The 22,057-nt window shown below is 48.1% G+C and overlaps 2 protein-coding genes across 7 annotated transcripts in view; one reads left to right on the forward strand and one right to left on the reverse strand.

Moving 5' to 3' along the window:
- LOC101062113 (disks large-associated protein 2-like) overlaps positions 1-15,649 on the reverse strand; it is a 45,049-nt gene extending 29,400 nt beyond the window's left edge. For 2 of the 6 annotated variants that reach the window (XR_003891307.1, XM_029849751.1), the window contains exons 1-2: positions 15,271-15,649; positions 14,965-15,013 (exon numbers count right to left, since the gene is read on the reverse strand). Coding sequence is in view for 4 of the 6 variants with exons in the window: in XM_029849751.1 (XP_029705611.1) it covers positions 14,965-15,013; positions 15,271-15,288 (67 nt within the window). In the remaining 2 variants the exon portion in view is untranslated. Of the gene's footprint in view, positions 1-11,855; positions 12,592-14,964; positions 15,014-15,270 lie in introns of those variants that run through there. The other 4 variants (XM_029849747.1, XM_029849750.1, XM_029849746.1 and 1 more) reach the window with 3 other exon arrangements.
- Positions 15,650-17,203: 1,554 nt separating this feature from the next.
- Positions 17,204-21,733, forward strand: LOC101062338 (cytospin-A-like). Its single transcript, XM_003971842.3, has 13 exons — positions 17,204-17,592; positions 17,676-17,725; positions 18,028-18,113; positions 18,950-19,375; positions 19,570-19,643; positions 19,965-20,527; positions 20,610-20,697; positions 20,766-20,841; positions 20,918-20,954; positions 21,039-21,135; positions 21,212-21,328; positions 21,397-21,456; positions 21,544-21,733. Exons 3-13 carry the CDS (start codon positions 18,074-18,076, stop codon positions 21,631-21,633), a joined length of 1,668 nt encoding a protein of 555 aa, XP_003971891.2. The 5' UTR covers positions 17,204-17,592; positions 17,676-17,725; positions 18,028-18,073; the 3' UTR covers positions 21,634-21,733.
- Positions 21,734-22,057: the final 324 nt, after the last annotated feature.

The raw sequence follows: 22,057 nt of genomic DNA on the forward strand, positions 1-22,057 counted from the left end.
TTGGAATGCACATTAAAAGTCTCAACAAACAAGTTGAAAATAACTAGGCAGGATTATGAGGTGAGTGACGGGGGTTTGTGGTCATAAGAACAGAGTGTCAAAAATATCCGTTGCATAACAAGCCCAGGTGAGATGGGTTGAAGATGCTGCTCGGCGAATCCTTTTCACGTTGCACATGTGAGTGTTCTTCTGAAGCAAAACTCTTGCTGCATGTTCGGCCTCTTCAGCAGCTCCAATTCCTCCTCCTCGTTCCAGCGAACAAGCCGCCCCTTCTCCTGCAGCGCCATTGAGGACTACATCCGCTGTTCGTCGTGTAAGTACAGGCCGCCTGTTGGCGTGTCCCGTCGGCCCGTTTGGTCCACGCACGCTTCCTGAGGCTTGGCGATGGCGATAAACAGCTTCAGTCAGCAACCCGAGGACAAAGATGGATGACGCAGGGAGAGAAAGCTTTTTTGTTTCCCCCGCTTCCAAAATGTTCTGTCACAGTTCTGGAGTAGTTTTCACATGGGGATTCAGAGGTGCGGCGCTCTATTAATTAGGCTGTTGTGTCAGGTAGCGCTCCATCTGTCTCGGGCCTACTGCAGCACAGGGGAGGGGAGGGTGCGGGGTGGGGATATTACACCATTCTGCTCACACTTCCTGTACAGTCTGGGTTTAAATGATAGCCAGCCAAATGCAAAGCACAATAAACACAGCCCTCATCCCAAAGACACCAACTCACCTGAGCCAGAGACAATCTGTCGGCCAAAGAGTCCGCGCAAAGACGGAGAGACCTGGCAAAAAATGGCAGAAAGTGCGGCGACCAGCGCCCCCCCCCCCCCCCCCCCCCCCAGAGAGCAATGCCCTAAACAGATGTGGAGGTTTACTAAAGATGCGTGCACATGCGTGACTGATGCCATCATGTCACCATAAATCATCTCAAGGCTGATTACCAAAGCTTCGCCAGGGGACCGTCCAAGGTCGAACCTGCGTGTGTCTGCGGTGGCGCCGATTGGGCGGTTCCCTCCTTTGCTGTGTTTTTCCAGCTACTTTTCACACTGAAATGCTACAAATGTAAGTGTGCGTCCTATGATGGTCTGGTGACCTGCTGAGGGGGCATTCCTGCCTTTCACTCAGTGACAGCGCCCCCCCGAACCTTGATAGATACTTCCAGATAATACTTCCAGCATTATTGGTATTTCTTAAATTTTACCAATACTGAATGATAATATTCAGAAATTCATATAAGCACCAAGCTGTGAATTAGAGCACCATTTGACAGGTGGGCGGTCCTTTTATATATTTAGTCTCCTATGCAGAACACACTTTGGATCCGGTTATGCATCGCGGGTTCCCATGGTGATGGGTCACAGAAACAAGCAAGGTGACAACACAGGAGATGCAGTTAACCATGAGATCAGCCCTCTAACGCCATCATGAGAATTTACACGTGAGCACACAAAGACAGCAGAGACACTATGTCTGGTCAGGTGGCCAAGGGGACATGATTACAGAACCTCGGGGAGATTCTGATATCAAATGGTCGTTTTTTTGGTGATTGGGACGGTCTCTTGGCCAAGGACCACCACAGAATATTCAGGTGTTTTTAGGCGTTTTCAGGTATTTGAGCACACATTTAAGATGTGGTACGTTCATCTTTGTGACCATGGCGAGACCCTTTTCCTTCTGGCTCCTGGTCACAATTAATTCACTGATACTGTTGAATTTTTTTAACTCGGGAGGAGAAAGGTCCAGTCAGACCGCCTGAAAAATTCTGCTTTAAGTTCGTAACATCAATTAAAAATCCCAAAATACATTCCCGAATGAAGACCCTTTTTAATATGAATAACATATCACTTATTCTTGAGAGTTGGGACAAAGCATGTCCTACATAGAAAAGTCTATATATGTCAACAGATTGACATAGTCAAATCTGGACTATATTGGTCTATGCTATCATTTTCAACACACATATTTTTTTTATTAAAACGGTTTAAATGTTTGGTGTGTGATTATTTGTCCTCATCAACAGGTCACAACTCTTATACCAGCAGTGATCTCTGCCCATTCTCTCCTCTACCTGTCCTCACCCCTTCTCCCCCCCCCTCTCTCTACCCAGCCAGCCATCAGCAGGAGGGCCCCCCTATATGAGCCTGGTCCTGCTCAAGGTTTCTTCCTGATAAAGGGGAGTTCCACTGTTGCTTGTTTTAAAATATTGAAACAATATTTGATTGAATTAAAACATTCGAGGGAGGTCAGTGAGACGGATAGCAAATGGGGAAACACACTAATTGCAGCATACAGAACATATTTTGAAGGCAAAATACTTCCACTTATAACCCCCCCTAATATGGCAAAATAATATTATTTGTGATCTTAAGGATTAGAACATTTTATTTCTCTTTAAAACCCTTTTACCTGTCTGTACAAGGATGTCTGAATTCATCCAAAACTGCATTCCTGTGGATAAACCCCCACATAATCAGCTGTAAATCATCGGACACACGTGGAGGAAATAAGCTCCTGATGAATGGCTTTTCTGTTGGTGTGGCAACAGCAGAGAGGACTCGGGGACGGCAAAAAATGTGAAATTCCTCAACCCTTGTTAAACATTCGGACTGCCCAGAGTCACTTCGGATGTCATCTGCCAGTAATTAATGTCCTCGTCTGAGGTCTGACCGCTGCATTATTAATCCCATGTATATGAGACGGGGAACACATCTTCCACTAGGGAACATTATCAGTGTCGGTCCTGGACGGACGCTGTGTGTGCAGCATTGATTTTACAATAGAGGATGTGATTCATTAGAGTGCTCATGGAAACTGGACCCCATCTGCATAATGGAGCAAAAAGACCTTCAAGTACTCATACTGCCTGTCTACATTAATGCTGTTTGTTTAGAGTCGCTGGATTTGTCTTGTGTCCTCTCTGTCCTTCGGACGTGAGACAACGAGCAATCACAGTGGATGGAGGGAAAAGGTTTTCATTTTTAAAAAAACCATTATGACAAATTATTAGAATTCCAAATCCTGTCCTTTATTCCTCTTTAAAAGGCCTTTCAACGCTGACAAAGACAGCCCTGACGTAACGCTCCCCCCACGATGGGGGGTTCCCTGCAGTATTCTGCTCTGTTCCAGTGCTCCTGAAGTCTATCACTTTAGCTGTCTCGCAGTACACGGGCTGTGGACAGAATCTGTCGATGAATTTAAAAACAGGATGTGGAGATAATTACAGTTACAGGCGGATCAGCTGTTGTTCTGAATGCATTACCATATCATCTGGCTGGGGCTTCCTCCAAAAACTTTGGAATAATGAAGCTCTCTGTATGGCAGCTCTGTTAGCAAATGCTAATGACGCATCGGCTGCGCTCACCTTGACTTCCCATATGCTATGATTGTGCATCACTTCTCCAGATTTGAACAGCTGGCTTTTAAAATAATATAATTTCTATAAACTCTACAGTATTTAGGTGATTCAGCTTTTTGACTTCCTGCGTCCATGCTCACACATTTGAACTTGTGCTGGGTGTCTAATGTGAGGGAATACGTGCATATATGTTAAATACTTCTACTGATAGTTATTGGATTGTCTAGAGATTCCTTTGTTAGTGAACGATAATTAAGATGAAATTGAGATGGCTCCTTTGTCAATCATGTGCTAAAGTCAGTGGTATCACTCATAGTTCCACAGGAAGGTTCTCAAGTTAACTCCAGTATGACCCAGCATGAATGAGTACTGCCTTTTAATTTGCACCAAATCCATTTGACTCTGTCTTTTTAAAATGACCCTGAAGGCATTATAGCCTATTGATCGAACACCACGTGTGTGTGTGTGTGTGTGTGTGTGTGTGTGTGTGTGTGTGTGTGTGTGTGTGTGTGTGTTCGTGCGTGCGTGCGTGTGTGTTTGTAACGCAGTAGTGAAAAGTCTGAAGCCATTCCTGCGACGCTGACATTGGAAAGTTGCTGCGATAAATCTCGACAGGAACATACTTATCAGTTTATCATCATCTTATCGCTCATCATCCTGCCGCTTTCCAAAAACACACATATGTTTTAATGTTTGGAAGAAATGTTAAATGGTTTCCAGGCAACGCTGTGTGTGACTGTGAGAGATGCTTTGATAGGCAGGGATTTACACAGGTACTGTAAGTGAAGATGGCTGATTAGTCCAACTCGGGCCCTATTCTAGCTGCACATCAAGATTCACAATGTACAAGAGCCAAATAATTCCAGCAGGCCCAGCACATGTCCACATTAGTCACACTGACAGATTGCCTTTTTGTGATCATAAAATCACGAGCTTCTTCATGCTCAAGAAGTCATCGAGTACATTAACGAGCTGTAAGAACCTGCTAAATGCAGCATTAATAATCAAGATCCCACCGCCGTGCAGCAAATCAGGCCATCCGAGCGGGGGTGTGATTTTGAGTTTCAGCTTAGACTGTTGGTGCCACGAAGGGAACGTCTACCCGTGTAAGCAGCCTTATGAAATGCAAAGCAGGTCCTGAGACCATGCAGGCATTTAAAGACAACAATAACAGCAACACTCAAAAACAACAGTGCAACAAGCAGGCGCCACCAGCAGTTCATTCCCAGCTGAGGGTAATGAACACCAGCACTGTGAAGTGTTTCCAGTGACACTAATTGTCAGCTTTATAGAAGCTTCTGCGAGGTGGAGGAGCCATAAAGGGATGTCACATAAATGTGCGGGTCTGAAGTGACAGCACACATTCAGTGTCTCTCTATAAGGCTGTTTCAACAGGCGGGTTTATTGTGAGATACTTGCACCCTTAATCAAAACACACACGCATGAAAACTACGAAATCCACCATTTCCACATCATGTCTAGACTTTAGAGGCAGTCACCGTTTTCTAATGGAGGTAACACAGACCTTTGGTTGCTTTTTCTGCTGGTATAATGGTTAATTCTCTGTCCAAATGTTTTATTTTCTGCTGTACCTGTCACAAATATTCAAGCCTCGATGCCAATGTGACGAATCAGCGGGGGACCTGAGCGGCTGCAGAGCCCCGGTGGGTCGTTCACAGCCGTGCGGGCAGCAGGAGTCCGAAATATTGGTGAACAGTGCGATGGGTTGCCATGCAGATTTCTGTCTTTATTGTCTAAGGAAACGAACTCAGGCAGAGTTGAGTGGAATGACATAGCACCTGTGGAACATGACGGCGCGAAAGAGACGACGACCAGTTAAAATGTGCTGGTGGTACTCCAACGTGGCCAGAACCATGCCCGGTAGGCGTGTGTGTGTGACTGGATGGTGACTGCTGCACCTGGAGCAGAGAATGCCAGTGGAATTTTATTCTATCCCGATATCCCTGAGTCATCACCAGTGTCTCACCGGAGCAAATGGACCGCTGGCAGCCAGTGCCCGTCCATGCCAGCCTGTTCCTCAGGTCTCTGGCACCGGAGCAGCAGATGCTCCTAAAATGACGGCTCATCTTTACTCATCCAGCGGAGATGGTGGCCGATCGCGGGCACTCAGGGTTGATGTCTCAGAGACTAGTAATCCGATGCCGCATGATGAGTCCTGGGTGACGGCATACGTGCACAGCACAGACCGTTTGGAGTGTTTTTGACTCCTCTGTGTGTGGCAGATTTCGGAGTGATGCTTGGAGAAACATCTTCCCAGAGATGGTATGATGAGAGCTGCACCGCTGCTCATCTCTGCAGGCTTCCACTATCAATCCGCCCGCCTTATTTACACGGAGGGAAGTGGAGAACTGCAGGGTGCACTCCTGCACCCACACCTACATCGTAAATGTCACATTGACATTAGTCCGTACACATACACAGACACACACAACTGTATGTATGCCACAACCTCTATCTTAGCAGGCTCCTGGAGTTTCCCTTTCTAGCTGTGGGACGGGAGCACAGTACCAAAGGGGATTAGTGATGGGTGAATGGGTTCATCGCAGGAGGAGATTCTGTATTCTCACAGCAATAAGTTATGCAGAAACCAGAAGCGTAATACAGTTTGGTAACAACACCCTAGGGTGCGTTCAAGAAACTGATATAATGAGAGAAGACTAGACAGTGTAATGAGATATAAATCCCGTCATATGCATCTCAAACACCGGAGTGAGTAGCGTTTTCACTGTATTTCTGTAGCTAGGCAACAGCAAACTGGAACTATTATTACATCATTTGGCAGAGACGGCCTGCTATTAATTAATTCTAAAATAACACTTGGGTGAGTTTAGCGAGCAGTGAGCAAAGGATAATAACAGGGTAGAGATCTTATCACAGCAGTCTCCCAGTGAGGCCCCCACACGTGTGGTTGTTCACACTGAAGTTGCAGAAAACCAAGGTAGCCAGAAAAAAGGGACACAGTGAACATGTGTCTGCCCCAACTCTCCCTAAACTGCTTATTTCACGCATGGGGGGACTGATCACAGCCGCCGACTGTGACCTTACATGGAAGCGTGTTGCTGTTACAACATGAGCTGAGCAGGCCAGACTGGATTTTGGTCCCAACAAGAGAGGACCAGCAACTGTGTTTTAAAGGTCGGAGACCCCGCTATGGTCAGTGGTCCAAATCATCATCTACATTATTGTTTGGCAGTAAACTCAGGACAATTCCTCTGTGACTGACTTGAAGGGTTTTCGAATTTTTGCTAACATTGTTGCTAACGACTAAATTCCTTTGAATTTCTGCTTTGATTGCTGCTGAATAGATGACCCGCTGCAGGGCGTCCTTCGACTATAATGAGCTTCAGGGTGGTTCCGAGCACGAGGCAGCGCCACATTCTAAAGACGTGTGTCTCAGTGAGGAAGTGAGCACCCTCTTCAGTGAAGTCCTTAATAAAGAACCAGCTGATGGAGCATTTTACCAGCTCACTCGAGTATTCTGCACAAGAGTCTTTATTTCAACTGAAGTCACAGTAGGAAATCCTTTTCCCTGTCTCCAGTGAGGGGTCTATACCGTATTCAATGATAAATAACTCAGCAGAAAGCTAAAACTGGTCACTGGCCCTCCTGATGTTTGGATGAAAATATCACCCCAGTAAAAGGACTGAGGAGTGCCGATGGGAAGATTGTGGAATTTGCATCAACGGTTTTAATTAAAATCCCAAATTCTTGGTGCCCAATTTGAAAATCAGAGGTCTAATCTAAACTCAAGCTCTTCCAGAGGAGTCTTGATTGTCTCAGTGTATTATCTTGATTCACGCCTGAGCTGTGGGGTTGAGCCAAGGGTTTGCTGGGAGTGGACACAGCGGTGCTGTTAGCAGAGCTGCTACCGTCTCGGCACCGAAACGCCGGCTTGTGCTGACAACATGGCGACGCCTCAGACTTGATTCTCCGCAGTGACATCTGGTGACAGATTGCCATTAAAACAGCTGGTTGTGCCTGAAGCTCCCGACACAGCTGCAAGTGTCACTCTCTGAAAAACAATCGCTGCTTTTCCGGCGAGACGCTTCCGTTTTATCGTCGTTTAGGCTGTTCGGACAATATGGCGCAGTTTCTCCTTGGAACAATGATAATGGGGCTGAGAGTGATCTGATGATCCTCCTCCAACATGGTGATGGTGTACATGACTAATAAAGGGTCATAGTTGATGAGAGTTTCCTGCTGTTCAACCAGCAAAGCGAAGAACCCTGCTGCCCCCTGTGTCGCGACCTCCGCTCCCTCCCCCAGTATGGCCACATGCTGATACAGCACATCGGTGTAGCAAATTAGCACTTTGATTTTGGCTTCGTGGGCATGGACCACTGATGTACTGACATCACCATCTGATGCAGATTTCTGATGCGTTTCAGCCCCGGCCTGAGTTTAACGGCAGCTATCGTAGCCACCCCCCGGCTTAATTGGCTTTAGACCACACCCTTCTGACAAAAACTGTCAGAACAAAAAAAGAAAAATGTTCCAGATGCGTTTGACAGGCTTCCCACTGACGGTTACCCCCCCTGTTGCGGCAGGGATTGCCCAGTCCGTCGTGCAGCGGGGGCTCGATGCGGCTCTGCACTGCATCATTCTGCCGAAAAGCTCTCTTCTGCAGCTATTTTCGAAACTCTCGCCATTTCCCCCGGGTGGCCTCTTTCTCTGGCCAGGAATCACTTGTCACCTTTGTATTTTTTCTGAAGGGAGAGGCCCTGGGCAGTGGGGGGGGGGGGCACGTACTGTACCTACGCAGGAGTGATGCTCACATTTAGCTCCCCTTTTTAACGGTACTGCAGTGATCCCGGTTTTCTCGTCGACTATTTTCTGCATGCGTTGAGTCACCGTGTTTGGTCACCTTCTGCTTCGTCTTTCTGTTGTGGACGTTTCACTCTGCTCCTCTCACTCCTTCTGTCACTGTGACTCACGATGACAAACACGCTGTCAGTAGTGGCTCAAAGTATCGCTGATGAATTAGTCTGCAGCGCAGCCTCGCAGTGGGAAATCCAGCACAGCGGCGCCACAGAATGAGGATCTGCTACTAGCGTGACACACGGAGCACTCGCACCGAGGACCGTGAACCCACACGTGAGGTTTTATACCTTTTATACCTATATTAGCGCTTCCATCAGCGGAAACATACACATTTCTGTGAGTGTTAATTCACCAATGCACTCTACCCACACAGGCACACTTGCACGCACGCGTGCGCATCCTGGCCCAGATCCCTCTTATGAAGCAGCACTGAGGGGTGGAGGGGCGGGCAACAGCTCCTGCGTATCTCCATGGAAACAGGAGGAGAGCAGCATATTCCACACAGCAAACTGTCAGAGAGTGAGAATGAATCCTCATTATGGAAGGCAAACCTCACACCAACAGACACACACACACACCAACAGACACACACACACACATACACGTGGATTCTATTGTTAATTGTGAGAGATTTGCAGCAACAATGATCGTGCCCACACCTTGACAGGGGCTTCCCTCACGCTCAGTGTCACAGATGCTCTGATTTGTCCACTTCTCAGGAAGGGGCCCGCTCCCGCCAAAGTGGAAAACTGTGGGTGTGAGCTTTGGTTTTTGGTTTTTTGGCAACAGTTTCGTCACCGTCCCTCTTGTGAAAACATGTCGGCCCTGTATTTTTCGACTGTGAAGAGACCGGTGGCGGGGCCAAAAGAAATAGCGTAATCCAGAAAGTGAGGATTAAATGGACCGCCGGCCGATTCGCGGTGGCTGTCAACCGGAAAAATCCCACCCAGCTTTGAGAGTCGGCCAAAGGGACTCTGGCTGCAGGCTGTTTGATGTCGCATCGCGCAAACATAAAGTCACTGACCGACACTGCCTCTTGCTGTATCGCTGTCAATACAACAGGCGTTTACACCGCTCTTCATCATCCTCATCTTATCCCCTCCGATCAATTCAATGCACACGCCTCAGTCATCCACTGGGACCCAACGGGAAGAGTGGACTCGGTATTTACACATGTTCTTCAAAGAAAAATCAAAGAAAAATCACCAAATTATGGTTTCCACAACCAACAGTCAGCTCACTCTTTAGAAGCCTCTTCCACAAGCTCATACACCCACACAGCTTCTTTCACTACCTAACATGGTGTCATGCCAAGCACCAACAGAAGGGATTAAAACTGGGAACTAGCAATGCGGTTATTTTCACCAAAAGTCTCTCTCCCCCTCTCTCTCACACACACACACTGCTTCCAGTGGAAAGAGCATTAAGTTAGCAGACCTGAGATGAAAGTTTAATCACCATTTTAACCTGCAGAGCTCAGAACACTTAAACATATAGTCCTATGGTCCTGGTCCACCAATATACAATAAAATCCTGAAACTGGATGCTTTATCAACAGGGGGGGAGTCAACAGAACCAAACTGGATTAGCTACCTTATGTGCAATTGATTGTTTTCCCCTTTATTTTTATAACTTTCTCAGAATATCAGGATTTTCTTCAAAGCCAGCATGCGGAAAGGAAGGCAGGCTAAGATGTGCGCCAAACTAACATTAATAATTCATGAAGCACAAACTGGACTAACGACAATGAGTGTTTCTGCACCTTAATGTCCTCAGGAAATGCTTCCATTTGCATTTTGGGATTTTATGTAACACACACTGCGTATCTATCTGCAGCGAGCGTGCTGTTCCGCGTGCAAGAGAGCGTTTGCCTCTAATCGATGCGGCTAGATTTGGTTTTCAGATTCATCCTGATTAGAGTTTGTAAAATAAAGTCTGAATAGTCAGATTCACTTTGGAGTTACGCATGCCAGTTGGGAAAAACATCCGATAACGAGATGCAAACTGGTAAAGGAGAAAGATCCCACAGTGTGGCGTTGATTATCAAACTGTAAACGACCTGCAGAGGCTCAGAAAAAAATTCATTTTCTTCCTAAACATGTCTTTTTTTTAATTGCAGAAGTCAGATCAGGGAAAAGGCGAGAGATTGAGGCGATAAATTGACTGAAGGGTTTATTGGGTCTGAAGGGCATGAAAAGTCATCATCGCCATGGCTACCAAACAATAATGAGATAAATGAGCTACTTCATTGTTTGTAAATTCGAATTTCACTCTTAGTTTCGGAGAGCTAACTGAAACTCTGAGCATCCGGCAATGATTCAGCTCATCTAGTTAATAGCTGGTTAATCATTGCATCTGGACCCCCCCCCCCCCCCCCCCCCCCCGCAGCACAACAGAGAGATGGCACTGTTGCCGCGTGACCCACACTGGCCTGCTCTCCAAACACCCAAATAAAGCTCTTCAAAGGAGTCAGATCCCTGATGGAGAGCTGGTGACCACCCCCTTCAAACGCTTATATCATCTTGACCACCAGAGTTCGGTCTCTGGACGCGTGTTAGCACCCACCATCCGCCTCAGGAGAACATTCCTGAGAAGGGTCGTTGGCTGAGGCCCGGTAAGCACGGCGCCGTGGCGCTCATGACGGAGGATGAAGGATGCTCCTCGTGGACGTTCTCCCGCACCTCGATGCACCATGAGGATAATAGCACTGCTCAGCACCTCTGTGTGCAGAATAACACGTTTTCACCTTGCGTGCGTCTGCGCGCATGTGAGGAGCCGGTGATTAATATTTCCAGCCGTCCATCAGCACCTTGCTCCATATCGCGGGGCAGTTATGAAAGAGGCTCTGATGTGTACGCAGATTATGAATGAACGTGAATGGGCTTTACACATAAAGGCATCGGCAGCTTTTCTGGACCAACACGCTGCAAATGGAGCGAGATTGACAGAACAATTCTCTGAAAAATCACCTATGCAATGATCAGCAGTGCCTTCCTTTAAGAGCTCTAGTACCTACATCTTGCTTTATGTCCTCATAAAGCGGGTGAATTCCCATAACAGGAGTGTGTAACCCTCTCCTACACACACACACACACACGATAAACGCTCTGTCAACTAGCAGAAGGGGAATTTTAGCTGCTGCCGCACCACAATCTAGCCGTCCTCTCTGAAGCCACACGAAGGGAACCAAAGATCCTTCTTCAGGGTCAATCGCACGCTTGAAACCTTCTGGCTCAACATGTGACTGAGAGAACCTGCTGCAGGATTCCGACGTCTCAGAGCAACGGACAGACTTCTGTCATCCCTCTGTCTTCTCCCCATCTGTTATTCTCGTTTTCTTCCTGTCCCTGGTCTAATGGCAGCCGTGTAAATTGTTCTTAGAAGAAAGTCACAGCGCCGATATGAACACGTCTGTCTTTCCCAGCCCTGCCGGACACTGTTACACATCATCCATGTGGACGAGGCTGCTCGAAGGGAGCAGAGATTTTTTGGACTGCATTTGGTCAGATCAAACAAGGATCTGACCAGTGGGAATAATCGCTGAATCGGTTCGTGCCAACTTCTCACCAACCTGTTCATTTCACATGCAGCAGAAAACAGAGGATGTCTAACAAGCACGGAAGGAAGAAAATGTCCCCAGACATTCTTCTGAAACGGTGCGTCTTACCTTGCAGCGAGTCTATGATCTGGAGACATCGGAGCACATATGTGGTGCGTCTTTACAGGAAGATGGGGAAGCAGCAGAGAGTCGTGCAGAGGTGCTCCACATCTGAGAGATGAGGGGAAGCAGGAGTCCTCCTCTGTTTTTCAGTCCCTTTCTGCCTTTTTTTCCAAAGCTCTCGGAGGAATGAAGCACTGACAGAGGAGTAGGAGGAGGAGGAGGAGGAGGAGGAGGAGGATGAAGGGGAGGTGGTGGAGGAGGAGAAGAAGGAGGAGGAAAAGGAGGAGGAGGAGAGGGAAGACAGAGGAGGGAGCAGTCTGCCGGGCTGGGCTGCTGTGGATCACCTGGAGCAGCGCTGGGCTCCGCATTTACTCCTCCACTGCAGCAGTGCGAGGCAGCGGCGCGAGTTGCATGTTGCTCCCACGGACCACCGCAAAACAAGGACGCGGAGGCTCCATCTGCTGGATTCTGGACTCTGCAGCTTTGGAGCCTAACACCCTCCAGTTCCCATCAGCGCGCGCACTGGCGTGGCTCCAGCTCTCGGAGTGGAATTCTGCATCTCTGCACGAAGCTGCGACTCACGGCACCTCTGCGACGCTGTCAGAGGCGCCGCGGGGCCCCTCTCAATCAAACAAGAGGTCCGCTGGGCTCTCTGACAAACTCAGCAGAGCCTCGGCCGACCTCGCGCCGTCCCTGCAATGACATCACTCCTCCGGTCGGGATGGGAGCCGTTTCCCTGGTGACGTCACAGTGATCAGGGGTGTTTCTTTGGAGGAAACAGCAGATGTTCGGACTGAGAGGGTCCCTCAAAGCGTGGAGTGAGGCTTCCACTCAACTTCTGATACACCCTGAAATGAACCACGCTGTCCCCCAGGCAGGACCCCCACCACCACCCCTGCCCCTCCCCCACCGGCCTCGTCACAAAGGGCTCAGCAGAGCGACAAAGGTCAAGAGGCAACATCGGAGATGGATTAAGATGAATTTGGAAGGAGCCATATTGATCTGGCACCTGTTGGGGGACTCATTGGTACGCTGGAGCAGTCGCAGGTGATAAATCAGAGCGGGCTGGAGCCCAAAGCCCTCCGGTGGGGTCACACTTTGGGCAAGATGAGTTTTCCCTTCGCATAGAAACCAGAGTCACGCTGGAGTCGAAGAACACGTATGAGCCGTGTTCAGTGACACTGAAACATTAATTATGACACACACACACACACACACGCACGCACAGTTTCACTCCAAAGTTTCAGTCTAAATATTTTATTCTAACAACAACCAGAAGTTCTGCCCAGCAAATACGGAATAACTGTATGAATATTATAGATTATAGAATAAATTGTTGGACAGTTCCACCAGTGAAAACGATTTTATGAGCCATTGCAATTAAAATATTTCCTTTAATCATCTATATCATTGCCTTTATCACGTGCCTTCTTTCTAAATGATCAAACTGCTGCATGTACAGCTATGTTCCCAAATATTTATATTGTTCTCCAAGGAGTTGATGGGAGTAATTCCACACTGCAGATTTACGGATCTGTAAATCGGCGCCACGACCTGCTTCTGTTCTTTAGCCCGCCAAATCTCAAAGATGAAATCAAAAACTGCTCCCGGGCCACCCTCGGGGAGACCCTCGAAGCACATTACTTGACTCAAAAACATTGAGAACACTGAACACCACCACGTTATAATCTGACACTTTTAAACCCTGAAAATTACAAATTGAAGAGGAAAAAATCTATTTTTTGCTGATAGCCTTGCTGAGAGTCAACAGTTCAATCAAGCCAATTGAGCAAAAGCATCTTTCCGGGCTCGCGGCAAAGTCTGAGGTGGATTCTTGTGGATCCAGTTCAACTTCTGCGTCTCGCAGCAGAAACTCCAAGTCAACAGTCCCACCTAGTGGCTCCACATCAACCCTGACTCCCAGAAGGAACCTCGGGGGCGGGTGCTGCGATCCCGCTTCTCCAACGTAAAGATGAGGCTTCAAATCGTTGTCACACACTAAAAAGTCACGTCTGGTCTTGTTTGGGCTCACTAACACCCCCACCACCACCACTCCGCGACCTTGAGAAGGTTCTAAAAGAAAGTTCTGCAGATGGATGATAGCGTAAAAACACGCATGACGCGCGTCAAAGGAGCGGAGGCGTCGCCGTGTCCACGCCGGCTTCATCCGCGCTGACGAAGTAGGACGCCACACTTGATTAACCTCCAGATAATCGCTCAAACTCCGCCGTCAGCCCGGTCGCACGGCTCCAAAACCACATGTTCAGCATGGAATTAACACGCAGCGCGCCGCGCTCGTCCGAGGGCAGCAAATGCCTGGAAACAGATCCTGCAGCCTTTGGATCAAAGGACGAGCTGAAGCCGCAAACCATGCAAAAGATCCTAATGCCAGCACAGAAGATGCTGACCTGACCTCTGAATATTAGTGGGGTTGTGTTACTCCCACACGAGTTCATGTGCGCCAAACACCTCAGGGATACCGTCTTAACCTCTGGCACCGAAAGCAATACAGCCATAATGATCATTTACTCTGGTTTCAGACACCATTTGATCCCTGGAATGCCATGTTTAAATCCAATTAAACTCAATTTCCCACCTATCATCCCTTAAATATCAGTTAAAGATTAATAACAACATGTCTCTCATGCTTGTAACATACAATAGTGAGCTACAACAGGCAGATTGAATCAGAGATAAACCTTCTAACCCATTAAGTTATATTTTATGCTTGTATTAATCCTAATTTCCAGTCTCAATTCTGCTACCAACAGCAGCTAACAGCCTGTAAATCAAGATAAAGCTCTGACCTCACATCAGCAGGTTGTGAATATGTTTTTATGGGTATGGATTAATGTAACTGGGACTGAAGACCTCCCAGTAAAAGGCCCGCCACTGGATCAAGACATGTCACACTCTTCCGCAGGACAGACCATCATTACTGGCATTAGAATGAACATAATTCAGGAGTTTTCTTATGTTTATGTTACAGGAAATTCAACCCAAAAAAAGGTTCCGTGTACCCAGATCCCCCGTGTTCTCTTGGCCAGTTACCAGTGAATCACTTGGAACTTAAATATTACAAAAAGCATAATTCATCCACCCTCGCCCGTCTTACCTGAGTCCTTCTCAAAGAAATGACAGCAGTGTCGTAGCCATGGCAACACCTGTGACACATGAAAAGATGGATGACAGGTAGGTACAATGTGGCTGAGTCACTGTAAACAAACGTGTGTCACCTGGTGAATGAACGCACGCACGCACGCACGCACGCACGCAGGCTGCCACCCAGGCGTCATTCACTAAAGGAGACGTCATGTGTCACCCTGTGACACGTCTGAAGCCCCCATCAGACCCTCACTCAGAGGCTGCCTCCTCACTCGGTCACGCACTAACCCACACACGCGCAAATCCCCCACGTTACCTTTTTCAGCGCGGACATCTTGCCCCTCGGAAAAGGTCACTCTCCTGCCAGACGGCTGAAAGACGATCTCGTCCCCCTGACGACCGTGAGGTTCTAAAGGCTCCCCGCTGCGATGCTCGGTCGGGACATGTGCACGCACGCACCTGCGTGTTCCCATGCTGGTGACGGCGGAGCAGTCATGAGGAGCAGACTTCATCCTCTGCAGATGGTCCCAGATGCTCCGAAGGCGCTCCGGTCACGGACGCATCTGCGCGTCAGGAGGCAGCCGACACCAGACGCCATTTTCACCAAGTCTGCAGGCGCGTGAACGCGCGACGCGTTACGAATATGGGAAGAAATTGTTTTGCGTCAAATGCTACACCGCAGAGTTAACTTTAAACACGACCGCTCATGTATTTATTTTACTTTTACTTCAACTTTTCTCTTTATATGACGTCATCACCGGGCGGCGGCAGCTCAGTCTCCAGGGGGCTGGGTGGAGGGTCTTCCGGTTCAAACCACGGCGCGGACAGAACTTGGGGAGTGTTCTGATCGAAAGGCGAAGTGTGTGGAAGCCTTCAGAGCAGCACCGCGGAACCCTTGAGAAAAATCCCGAGCCCCCAAAGACCCCAACAATGAGCTGGCGTCTCACTTGGGGGTGTACCCTGCCTCCATTCATATGCAGCTGGAATTGACTCCAGCACCCCTCCCGGTGATTTAGGAGTTGTGTGCATGTGCAAACATTTTTTCCCATTAGTGGGTGCAGATTTTAATTTATTTATTTATTCATTTTATGCCAATGTATTCAGAATGCGTTCCACTTGTACCACCAACTCGAATGATTCTCAAAAGGTTCTCTTCATGTTTGACCCCCCACACCTTCACAGATTCTTCTACCTCTCTGCTTTTACCTGAAGCCCCCTCCCAGAGAGCCAAGAGGTCGTTGAGAATAATTGCTCAAAAAGAACGGTACATCAAGGAAGAGCAGCCTATTTTGAATGGCCTTTGGCTCTGCAGACAGTTTGTACGGGAGTTGAAGTGAGTGGGATTTAAGAAGCGCGTTGGGATCGATTTCTTATGTAAAAGAAGCTTATGAGGTGGTGTTGCTGGAAAAGTCAAGGAGGGGGTGGGGGGGTTGTGTGGGCGCAAAGTTGTAATACAGAAGATGCAAACTGTTTGCACCCCTTAACCTTTGCTCAGACTGCAGAGGCCAAAACTCAATCCAATCGCTGCTTTAGAAGACTGAGGATGCATACTTTTTGTATGAAAGAGCCCCGTCCACATATTTCTATATATGGAAAAGGTGGCGAAATCAAAGAATTTACCAAAAGAAAAAGAGGAAAATTTAAACCATCAAATGTGGTCACAAGATGTCGCTGTTTCCCGCCCTGCCCTCTGTCCATGGTTCTGAATACGATCCACTAAACTGCACCAATAATCTTTCAATTCATGCAAACATTTATGTACATATGCACATTTATTCCAATTTATTTATTTATTCCAATTTAAAATTGACCACTCTCTATACTCTTTCACGCTCCTATAATAAAATGCTCCTTATATTAACTAGTTAACTATATTAACTATATTGTACTTTTAACTTCTGTGTGATCATTTAAGGCTTCTTCTTCTCCGCTGAAAACCAAATACGTGCGTGATAATCAGAACAAAGTTTTTTCTGAGGTATAAATAAATCCCTTTGAAATGGGATATTTTTAGTTGGGTCCTAAAATATTACACTGCTTAACTTCCCATTGGAATTCTGAAGATTTTGTGGAGCGGAAACAAGAAGGTGTTTGTACCAAACAGTGATGCAATGATCCCCAATCATCTGTGAGGTCGCGACCCCTCGCGTTTGACAGTCTTGTTTGTTCTCACGGAGGGGGACGTCAATGACACCTTTGGAGGCTTTATGAGTGAAATTGCCTCGACGCGTGCTGATGACAGGTGCTGCGTGACGTCACCGGCCGGCGTGCATCCGTTACCTGCACACCTGCGCTGAATAACAACTCATCTCAGCTCCTCCGATGACCTCGCTGTATTTCCCCCACAAGCTTCGCGGGTTTTTAGGTTGTTGTTGTTTTTTTTAGCTCACGCACACTTGAAACATTTTCCCCACGCAATGACATGACAACACTGATGCGGTCGGTGCAACGTGCAGCTGCTGCGCAACCGCATCGTTTCTACTCCTCTGCGTTGTGTCGCATTTGGGTGTGAAGGCGAGGCTGCATTTTTTGGATCCTGAAGGAATGGGCCGCCCGGAAGGACGCGGAGGTCTGTAAATAGAATCTGCGGTGAATTCGGCAGACGGGACGCAGAGCACCGTGGGACCAGGCTGAGCAGGTAGGCTGGAGCAGAGCAACGATGCTGGCGAGGAGGTCCCGGACTGAGGAGACGTTCCACTGATCAACACTTTGCTTTAACAGTTTCGGGCAGTTCTGCAGTGAACACCGCAGCACCGTGGCGATATTCAGAGGTATTGGTCATAAAGATTAGTCTATTCAAACATTCGAGCATGTGCACGTACGGGTGCAACTCAGCCCTGCAGAGGGGCCACTGTGTGCTGCTCTGACACCTGCGCCTCAGTGTTGAGCAACGATCTTAATGTCAGTGATTACTAGTAGGGTTCGAAATCTAAGCTGGTGCTAATAATTTTAAATTAAAACCTAAATGAAAAGCCAATAATTAACCTTGTGCAGCTCAACAGCAGAAGAGATGAGGCAGGAAAATGATCAGGTGACTTTCACTAATTAAAAAAAACCCCCTCCTCTTGTCTAGGCTGCAGCAGCCTGCCCGGAGTCCAAACAGCCACAGCTGACTGATCATGGGCAACCATACTGGTAAAGATGGCCATGGCGCTACAGGTAGAGCAGTGCTCATTTTCTGTTAATTAACATGGTTCCTCGATGTCTGAATGAATCGTTAGGAACGTGCTTTGGTTTGGGGGGGGGCAATATGTCCCTTTAAGATGACATCCTTCTGTTTTGAAGACAGCAAGTGTCACGTCTTTCTTATTTCAGTCTTATCCCACATCCCAAATGACAGTTTGTCTTCAGAAGTTTCATTTGTGTGATCCAGAAGACGTGACCCCACAGAGAGAGATGTCAGGCTCCTAAAAAATTAAAAAAAAAGCTAAAAATCACTGAAGTCAGGCCTGAAGCCTGTTTTATGCAATATTTTATTTTTAGGTGGATTGTTCTTTTTTTAACAATTATTATTAATGCACCATTTTACACCAAACCCCTCAGTGAAGACCAGTTTTGCACATATAGTAGCCTCGTTTGACTCACCATTAACAAACTCATTTAACATCAGGATTACACCACCTCCTGACCCGTATTCAAGCGTCCCCTTGTTTGTCACAGGCCGCTGTTTGAAACGCTGCCCCTGGTCCCATTTACGTGCATCAGACTGATTCTCCTGCTGTGGCTGGTGCAGATTATAGTACTGTGAGGGAAGTGATGAGTCAGCAGAAATCCGCACAAGGAGTTCCAGCAGATGGAGAAGCCTGAACCATTATTTCAGTTCACATCTATGCTATCAGGCCTTAACATACAAATTTTAGGGCCTGATTACAGGACACAACCGTCCAAAAGATCCCTTTGATTTTGGTTAAGTGATGATAATAAAGGCATTGTGCTGGGGTGGAGGGGGAGCCTTTAAAGCTGGAATTCTCACTTATTTTTCCTTCATATTTCAGGCTCCCCTTTAGATTTCTTCCACACCCCTGCTACCACACCATCACAGCCAGAGACCATCGCCATGGCCCTATCGACCGCAGCTGCCTGCAGCAGGATACAAACCCTGTCGCCAGCCTGCAGCATCACCCCTCTAACCCCCTCTCCAGTTGCAGAGTGGCTACAGAAGCAGCCCCCGCCTGCAGAGTGGGCTTTGATGAGTCCGGACAGTGTAGCCGTCTCGGAGACGAAGGCGGCGGTGGGGATCAGGGAGGCAGTGGCTAGCCCGCCTTCGCCGGAGAGCTGGCAGGAGCGAGACAGTGGGGTGGAGCCACAGGCTGCAGAGGAGGGGGCCGGGGAGCAGACACCCCTGGGTTTACTCAAACTGATGGAGCGCTACAGAGCCTCAGTGGAGCTGAGCCCCCACACTGATGCTACCACAGGAGCAGGTATGTTCTTCTGGTCCTCAGCAGAACTTGCAGAGATGTTTAAGACTTCCTTGAAAATGGAAACATATGAGCGTTCTGAGTATTTTATAATTGCGGTTGTAAAAAGATGGTTGTAAAAAGGTTACATCCTCTTTATGGTTTTTGGGGCAGTGCAGTTACTGTTGTTTGCTCTTCCTGTTTAACATCTCCATCAGAGCTGCTCGGGCATCTCATAGCACAGAAGGATGAGCTGGTTGAAGAGGTGGACACCCTGAGGGAGATGCTCAGGGTGAGATGAATCTCTCAAAGATAATGTTTAAGTCTTCAGCACCAAATAAAACACCCCACAGAAAGTTGACCTCCAGGTTGAGTGTGCAGGACATAGTAGTCTAAATCTGGTTCTCCCCTCCTCCCTTTTTATTATCTCTGTCAAGAACCTGCATGGTGGCTGTTGGAGATGAGATTTCTCCACCATTGCAAGCAGAGACAAAAATATGTGTATTATTAGTCTGACATTTGGTGATGGAAGCGCTCTGGACCTTTCAAACATTGCAACGAGTCCTCTTGTGTTGTGCGCCAATATCCCTTTTCTTTCTGTGTCCTATCACAGAGAGAGAGGCTCGAGTGGCAGCAGTTCCAAAGTGACCTGCAGGTGGCGGTATCTGTGGCAGACCGGCTGCGGATCGAGTCAGAACAGGCTCTGGCGCAGCTCCAGGAGAACCACAGGGCTCTGGAGCATCAGTTGGCTCAGGCCCTGCACAGGCAGGAGGAGAAGGACCGACAGCTGGAGAGTCTGAGGGCCGAGCTCAGAGACGCGAGCGTGGAACTGGCCAAAGTCACACAGCAGCAGCAGCAGCAGGAGCAGCAGGAGCGGGCCAAGCTGGTTGCTCTGAAGGACTCCCTCAAAGATGTCGGTGATCGGCAGACGGAGGGGCGGGAGCGTGTGGAGGGGGAGGAAAAGCCAGAAGCGGCAAACGGTGAGAAGCGCAACGACAGGAGAGACGCCAGTGAAGAGGCTGATGATGACGTCCTGGAGGGCGAGGGAGCAGAGAGAGGCCAGCTGATGGGGAGAGGAGTGGCCGAGGGATACCTGCGCAGTCTGGCTGCACTGGAGAGGAAGAAAGAGCGGCAGAAAACCCCAAGGAGGATCGTGAAGCTGTCTGAGAGGTCATGGTGAGTCCAGGGAAACTCCTTCAGGACACAATCACCTCCAGGAGAACGAGGGCGATCCCTAAACTGTAAATATATCTTTCAGGAGCCTGTCTCGCCTGCCCCTGTCGACTGAACCCCCCGGTCTAACCGAGACCTCCACCAAGACCAGCACCACGTTCCCACTGTGCAAGGTACACTGACACTGAGTGAAATGTGAAACGGGTCAGAGAGGGGAGTAAACGGGCTCCGTAATTTCCAGAAAGAAGAGCAAGTGAAACAGGAGACAGCGGAGCGTCTTTTACAGCGGCAGGACAGCTGGTCCAGCTTCTCCACAGGTGAGAGTCAACCTGCAGCATCAGCAGGACATGAGATGATGTTGTCAGATGTGTGACGGGCGCTTGTGTCCGGCAGGGAAACGAGACGAAGACCTGAACTCGAACCCAACCAAGTGAGGAAGTCGTTTCGACGCCATCTTGCTAGCAGCTTTGTTGTCTGTCTGTAGTGACTGAGACCTGCGACTGTGTTTCCTCAGACCTCAGGATGGTTTCAGCGCTCTGTTGAGGCGTCATGGCGGCTCAAGGAGGAACTCGCTGCTGCGCTGGTGCCAGAGTCGGACCCAAGGCTACGAGGTCAGAGAGGAGGAGTCCACAACCCTCCCACAGCGACTCTCTGAGCTGCTTGACTTTGCTGTTTTTCTTTTTGCAGAATATTGAGATCACAAATTTCAGCAGCAGCTGGGAGGACGGCCTGGCCTTCTGCGCCGTCTACCACACCTATCTGCCAGATCTCATACCGTACGACATCCTGAACCCAGTGGAGAAGGTATTAAAAGTGGCACGTTGAACCAGTTTAAAATGATCCTAAAAGCTGCTTCCAACATGTTTTGACAGAAGGACAACCTGAACCTGGCCTTTAAAACTGGAGAGAGTGTCGGAATCCCAGCCACACTGGTGAGACCGCTGACGCTCACACAAATATTGGCTATTTTGTTTCAAACCCGCTGGTGTTCTGACGTTGGCATGGCAACTGTACAACAGAGCGTGGAGGAGATGCTGAAAGCATGCGGGCCCGACTGGCAGAGCGTCCTGGCCTACGTCGAAAGCATCTTCCGTCATTTTGAAATGTGAAGACGTGCGCCCTCATCTTCTGCCTCCTCCTCCTCCTTCCTGTGACTGAAGCTGGAGGACTGAACTATGGTTAACCACAGGATAAAACTATTATAATGAACTTTTATGCTCTACTTTTTATAGAAAACACACATTTTAGGTTACAAGGTAAGACACAAAGATACAAACACTAGAATATAACCACACACTTTTCATTTATGTTATTTAGCTCATAAATGTAGGGTTTTTGTTTTTTCCTGAGAGCACTGTTATTGAGGTATATTTGGTGATTTTTATTGTTTTGGAGTCAGGAATATCTGCATGCACCCTGATCCTTAACCCACATCTTCTGAAGAGCATTCAATGATATATTTTTTATTTAAATAGAAACTTTTTTGTGTGCACAACGTTCCTTTTGTGGGATTGTATATATGTAAATGTGTGT

The sequence above is a fragment of the Takifugu rubripes genome, chromosome 16 (genome assembly GCF_901000725.2).
Source record: "Takifugu rubripes chromosome 16, fTakRub1.2, whole genome shotgun sequence".
NCBI classification, from domain to species: domain Eukaryota; kingdom Metazoa; phylum Chordata; class Actinopteri; order Tetraodontiformes; family Tetraodontidae; genus Takifugu; species Takifugu rubripes.